This window comes from Gobio gobio (assembly GCF_949357685.1).
Source record: "Gobio gobio genome assembly, chromosome: 23".
Lineage (NCBI taxonomy): Eukaryota > Metazoa > Chordata > Actinopteri > Cypriniformes > Gobionidae > Gobio > Gobio gobio.
Genome location: NC_137119.1, coordinates 37,713,904 through 37,721,053, shown reverse-complemented (window position 1 = coordinate 37,721,053; position 7,150 = coordinate 37,713,904). Strand labels below are relative to the sequence as shown.

The 7,150-nt window shown below is 35.9% G+C and overlaps 1 protein-coding gene across 2 annotated transcripts; it reads left to right on the top strand.

Moving 5' to 3' along the window:
- The first annotated feature begins 322 nt into the window (after positions 1-322).
- Positions 323-6,229, top strand: tmem241 (transmembrane protein 241). Of its 2 annotated transcripts, XM_079806265.1 has the most exons (15): positions 323-515; positions 705-751; positions 855-932; positions 1,015-1,096; positions 1,213-1,290; positions 1,468-1,493; positions 1,588-1,639; positions 1,762-1,810; positions 1,946-1,991; positions 2,574-2,609; positions 3,658-3,692; positions 3,789-3,858; positions 4,017-4,110; positions 5,127-5,191; positions 5,270-6,229. In XM_079806265.1, the coding sequence occupies exons 1-15, from the start codon at positions 444-446 to the stop codon at positions 5,325-5,327; spliced, it is 888 nt and encodes a 295-aa protein (XP_079662391.1). In that variant the 5' UTR covers positions 323-443; the 3' UTR covers positions 5,328-6,229. The 2 variants fall into 2 exon arrangements, with proteins under 2 accessions (XP_079662391.1, XP_079662392.1); XM_079806266.1 differs by lacking the exon at positions 1,588-1,639 and having other exon boundaries at positions 341-515; positions 1,773-1,810.
- The last annotated feature ends 921 nt before the right edge of the window (positions 6,230-7,150 follow it).

Here is a 7,150-nt window from a genome sequence, read left to right as displayed (position 1 = left end):
CGACATCTGTGCATATAGGCCTATGCTTAGACAGGTTAATGTGTATGAAATAAACAACAGCATATTTAGTACAATAAACAAAAGCATAATCTTCAAATGGAATGCTGAATTATTGATTTGCAATAAAAAATAAAATAAATGGAAGAATAAAAGGCATCCGTGTTTAAATATTTTATTATGTATCACTACTAATAATAAATAATATTATAAGTACTAGAAAATTATGTATTTCCGGTTAATAATATATTTTTTTTATCTCTCTTCTCGCATTTTACACCAGATTTCATTCAGGCTTTTATTGGGTAAAAAAGTGCTGCGTGTCACAGTGGGCGTGGCCAGCAGAAGAGAGGAGGAAGTGCAGATGAGATGTCAGAACAGTGAAGAAGAGGAAGAGTGCCAGAGGAGCTGTGCATGAAACCAAACTTACTGATGCATCCAATCCAATGAACGCGGCTCGAGTGATTCTCGCTCTAATATTCTGCATACTTTTCATAGCATCTTATTTCACAAATAAGGTAAACTGACTTTTATTATACTTTGGACAGAACCAGTGTGTGTTTGTCCTGTTGTTTTTGGATTGAATGTATAATAATGCATGCAGTTTCTGAATGCAATTAAAACGCATGTTTGTGTGTCCTAGATTGATAGTAATGCTGACAGGTACCATAACTCACAACAATGTATAATTGTTATTTGCTTTACAGTATGTTCTGTCTAACTTAAAGTTTACCTTTCCAACCATTTTTCAGGGGTACGTATTCATTAAATTATCCCTCTCCTATAATTAGAATTGAGTTCCTAATCATTTACAAGATATCTCAATATTTCTTCTCTTTATCATGAACTCTCTACAGGTGGCAGACCTCCACTGGAGCTCTACTGCTACTGGTTACATGGAAACTGGGGTTGGTTGAAATCAAAGGATTCTCCAGGTAACTAGATATTCACTTATTATTATTTGTGCATTATATATTGATATACAGATTATTATGATCTGTTGTGTTTGTTATCTAGATCTGCAGCATTTTCCCAGCTTCCTGGATCTTTTTTATTCATTGGAAACATTTATGCAGGGTCCAAAGCACTGTCGCTTTTGGTAAGTACACACAATATGTTTAAATATTTTTACTTCACTATGCTCAGATTGAATGTGCAACCTTTTTATTCGCTTATGGTGAAATATGTTTTTCTTTCCTCTCCTTTTTTTTTTAGCCCATTCCTTTTTTCTTTGTGCTACAAAATGTCTCCGAAGTCTTTGCTTTTCTCATGGTAGCAGTAACTCACAGAGAGGTACGTCTGAATCCCGCTTGGTTAGTTGAGGTTTGCATGCTTTATCATTTAACATTTATTTAATAGGATTAAAAGTCATAATGCAGCTTGTTTTTATAATATTATCATACTATTTCAGATATGATTATCATATCTTAATGCCAATCATGTTGCCATTCTAATTTAATCATTAATCAGAAACCATCATGGATGAAATTATTCAGGTATGTTTCTATCAACCAAATAGTCCAAAATGACAATAAAAATGGTACAAAAACGAAAATTGTACAAAAATTAACTAAATGATTGTCTTTATAGTGTGTGTATGCTGCTGGGATCTGCCGCCAGCCTTATTCTGTACAATCCTCGGGTATGTTCGCTCTCACAAACATAACGCTGATGTTCTGTCAGTCGCTTATCAGTGTTTCCTGTAACAATACAAAACTCCATGTCATATGTCCTCTTTATGGTCCCATACGTCTCACCTCTCAGTTTGGTCCCAGTGGCTACATATGGGCGTCCGTCCATCTGTTCTGTGTTGGTGAGTGTGTATATATTTGTTGTGGGACCCAGAATTACGAGTAACGATCTTAAACCTACAGAGAAAATTTGGACATATGAAATTGTGCTTTACCTGTGTGTGTGTTTTTTTTATCTCATCTCTTTTCTAATTTAGGTACATATAAAGTATTCCAGAAAAATACAAAGACAAGCCATCTGAGGTGGTTTACTTGTTTTATGTACACCACCATTCAAAGGTTTGGGGTCGGTAAAGTCTCTTCTGCTCACCAAGGCTGCATTTATTTGATCAAAAATACAGTAAAAACTGTATAATTGTAAAATATTATTACTATTTATAATAACTTGTTTTCTATTTGAATATATGTTAAAATGTAATTGATTTCTGTGATCAAAGCTGAATTTTCAGCATCATTACTCCAGTCTTCAGTGTCACATGATCCTTCAGAAATCATTCTGATATGATTTGCTGCTCAAGAAACATTTCTGATTATTATCAATGATGAAAACAGTTTGTATGCTTTGTGATATATATCATTTTATTTTCAGAAATCCTATTTAAATTATGACACTATACATGACTTTACTGCCACTTTTGATCAATAAAATTATTAATTTCTTAAAAATAAAAAAAACTTAGTGACCCCAAACTTTTCGAACGAGAATGCATGTTGTTATTGCTTATACTCTAAGTAGATACTATATTAGATACTCTAATATAGAAATATTATGTTATCTATTAAATATCTCATTATAAGTGTAATTTTCAATATGTAATATTACAGTGATCTTGAAGAGCAGTTCATCAACTATATGACCAGGTAAATGTTTTTAGATTGCTTTAACTCATTAAAATAAGTCAAGCAATTTTCTACTTTTTTATGCAGTTATGCAAGATTCAACTCATTTTTTTTAAGTCAGTTTAATGTAACTTGAAATGACTTAAACATCCAAGTTGATTATACATAATTTAAGGCAGCAAATTGTTTTACAGTGTACTATAATATATATACACCGATCAGGCATAACATTATGACAGGTGAAGTGACTAACACTGATTACCTCTTTATCACGGCACCTGTTAGTGGGTGGGATATATTAGGCAGCAAGTGAACATTTTGTCCTCAAAGTTGATGTGTTAGAAGCTGGAAAAATGGGCAAGCGTAAGGATTTGAGCGAGTGTGACAAGGGCTGCATAGCCACAGACCAGTCAGGGTGCCCATGCTGACCCCTGTCCACCGCCGAAAGTGCCAACAGTGGGCACGTGATCTTCAGAACTGGACAATGAGCAATGCAAGGGTGTGTGTGCGTGGCTTACCTGGGGAACACATGGCACCAGGTGCACTATGGGAAGAAGGCAAGCCGGCGGAGGCAGTGATGCTTTGGGCAATGCTGGGAAACCTTGGGTCCTGCCATCCATGCGGATGTTACTTTGACACGTACCACCTACCTAAGCATTGTTGCAGACCATGTACAGCCTTTCATGGAAACGGTATTCCCTGGTGGCTGTGGCTCTTTCAGCAGATAATGGGTCACAAAAAAAAAAAAAGTCCAATGCATGGAGGCCCCACCTCACAACTTACAGGACTTAAAGGATCTGCTGCTAACATCTTGATGCCAGATACCACAGCACACCTTCAGGGGTCTAGTGGAGTCCATGCCTCGACGGGTCAGGGCTGTTTTGTCAGGAAAAGGAGGACCAACACAATATTAGGAAGGCGGTCATAATGTTATGCCTGATCTGTGTATGTATATATATATATATATATATATTAGATATATAATGTGTGTGTGTTTATATAATACATGCATACATAATACTATATACTTAAAAAAAAAATAATAATAGTTTTACAATTCTTTTTTCAGTGCATTGTTACTTGCCTCACTTGCATACTCAACAGGTAATAATGCATTTCATGCTACCATATTATTTTTGTCTACTGCTCTATAATTTTCTGCCATGATCCATGTGTAATTCTTGGTGTCCTGTCTTTTAGGTGACCTGTCCGGTGCCTTAGATTTCCCTTTCCTGACCTCATACAGGTTCCAGACTGGCTGCTTGGGCAGGTAAGACAAACATTCAGTGGGAATTGTTATGCATACTTTTTCACAGGACAGGACTTGCATGCAAAAAGTACAGAATGAGTGATGCATGTCATTTTGTTACAAGGAATTGATTGTTATTGCAAATCTTATGTTCATTAGAAATCAATTTCCTTTCATAGCGCTATATTCGGCTTTTGTCTGATGTTGGCAACCGTAAAATTGAAGGGCATTCTGCCTCAGGAGCACTGCGGAGTCTGGTGCTTCCTGGCCAAGGTGAGACAGAAATTATATTTTGACCCACAACTATTCTTTGTTTAGTGTCTCCATTTATCTAGTGTGTCCAATCAGGACTGTTAGAGCATATGGGCCCTATCATACACCCGCCACAATGCAATGCTAAACTCGACGTTTAAAAGTGTTTTTTGCTAGTTTTAGCCCTAATGCAGTTATCCAGCGTCAAGTTGTTTAAATAGCAAATGCTTTTTGTGTGTTCAGGCGCATTGTTAGCGTGTTGCTATTTTGAGGCGACTGAAATCAACTGCGCCATTGACCAACAAAAACCTGGTCTAAAGTCAATAGTGCAGTATTTTATGTGTTATTTAAAGGGAGGGTTAATAATATGCGCCTATAGGCGGGTGCACAACACGCGTACACTCTGCTTATTACACACACAGAAGCAAACAAACATGTCAAATATTAAAAATAAAAGGATTTCCTTTTGGAGAAGCGTTCAGTCTTTCCGCTCGCAAATTCCGCCATGGTGCAAGCTCAACTGGCTTTTAAAGGGAATGGGAGATGAGACTCTGATTGGTTTATTGCACGTTACGCCCAAAAACACCCATGACTCATTAAGAGACTAGGGACAACCCTTTTGGACCATGCGCCTGTGGCGCGCCGACTGTTTGTTTTTTTTGTCGTCAAACTAGCAAAAGTGGTTTCGGACACGCCCTAAGCGCACATGCGCTTCAGACCATGCGTTCAGATCATTAAAATAGGGCCCTAAGGCTGGTTTCACACCACGTGCACATAAATTATTACATTTATTATTAATACATTGTTAGCTAATTGTGATTTGTATATGTATTTTCTGAAATCCATAACTTAAACACAGTCACCTCTGATAACAGATCACTCTAAATTGTAATGTAGACACGACATGCATTTTCTGTAAAGCTGCTTTGAAACGATATGTATTGTGAAAATCACTATACAAATAATGTGAATTGAATGTATTGCAGTACTTGCAATAAAAACGATACAATGGTTTTCTGTTTTTTTAATGCGTGCAGGTACTGGCCTCAGGTCTTTCCCTTTTCACATTCAACACTGTGCTCAGTCCGGAGACACACTTCTGGTGAGTCTGGGTAATCTATTGGGTTATAGTGTGAAATAATGAAATAAATGTTTCTGTATATTTTTTTTGTTTACTTAGTGTCATCCTGAACTACACCGGAGAGGCCTTCTTTGTGTATTCTGACAGATTTCATTAAGTTTGTTGAAGAATATGGACCGTGCCTTTGAAGATTCTCCAAACCAGTCACTCCAAGGCTTTATTAATCGACCAAAGCCAGTTGCCTCAATGAGATTATTCCACTATAAGCCTCACAACACCCAAACCTCTTTTTTACTCCTTTTGTATTTTCTGTAATATTCTGCTTTCAGTCAGATCTGTTCAACCAAATATTGCAGCAAAAAAAAATCCAGTTACTGTAATTTCCTACATTTTAATGTGGCCAGTTAATCCTTGTCACCTGATTCAGATTATTCTGTTCTGCTTCTGTTTTGCACCAATTACATATTTCGAGATGCAAGCAGTGTTTGTATTTGCTGTTAGTGTTCGACCTTTGCACATCATTGTCATGCAGTGTTTACTTTTAAGAGTCCTGGATCACATCCTGAATATTGTCCCACCTTAAATCAGTACTCTTTATGGGAATTCATTAAGATAAAAAGGAAAACATCAATGCATGAGCCTTCTGTAACTCTCATGTGGTTTTATATTTTTGTTACATAATGAAAGTGACCATAAAGATATGGTAAAATATGTTTACCATAATTATTGCTGGTTGATTGACGGTTATATTTATTATCATTATTATATTATCATATATTATATGGGATTTTCAATTAGAGAAAAAAAAATGAGTCCTGCAAAAAGTACTGTGATTATTATGTTTCAATGGCATTACTGTATTTCAGAGCCACTTTGTATAATAGTGCATTTCTAAAGTGTCAATCATTGAAATTGACCATTTATTCTATTATGAAATAATTCCGTTTTCTTAGTATTTTAAACACTTTTTGCTAAAGTAAATAAAGGAATATCATTGACCATATTTCAAATGTTCTCTAGTGAAAAATCAAATTAAACGATGAAACAGAATTTGATTTCAAATTTGTAATCACACTTCATCTGTAATTTAAAACACATGCAGTGTGAGCTCTAAATGGAGGTTTTGAGGATCCTGTGTGGTTTCAGCTGGTCTGCAGCAGGCGTCTGTAATGCGGGAAGATCTCACGCTGGGGCAGATGCAGTTTAAACTCGAGCGCCACCAGCACAGGAAACTCCAGTGATAAAAGCTCCCTGCGATTCAGCCGCAGTCTCTCCTCCAGTCTCTAATGGACATCGACAGTGAGGAATGATTAGTCTTGCAAAGGGCTTTTCCCACTGCGCTTAACCCTGGGTTATCGTCATTCTAAACCCACTTTTATCCCTGGGTACAGGAACGTTTCACACTTGTAATTTAGAAGGGAGTTAAAGTGATGTTTTTTGGCTTTTAGTATGAATATGTTAGCCTTAATGTTATCTATAAGCTAGTGTGCTCCAAAACAATAACAAAATTCACCTTTAGAAAATATAAGCATTCAAAACCGAAATCGCGTGCTATGTGAGTAGGTACTACATTTGAATTTGAACGAACTTCACGACCGTTAAAAAAGTATGTTCTTTATATTATCCCACATGAAAAAAAACTATAGTATATTATTGTAAAATTACTCTAGTAAATACTATAGTGTTTTTGAACCGTACTATAGTAAATATACTACAGTAAATTAGCAAAGTGTAGTAAGTTCTACAATATACTACAATTTACTTTAGTATCTTTACTATAGTATGGTTCAAAAAAACTATAGTATTTACTAGAGTAAATTTACTGTAATTTTACTATAATATACTATAGTATTTTTTCATGTACCTTCGCACAATATCACATATGTTTATTTACAGTACCAACTGTTTACAAATGCATTTTACAATACCGTACTGTAATATGCAACCACTTCCACTGCACTTTACTCGGATAGCTTCTGT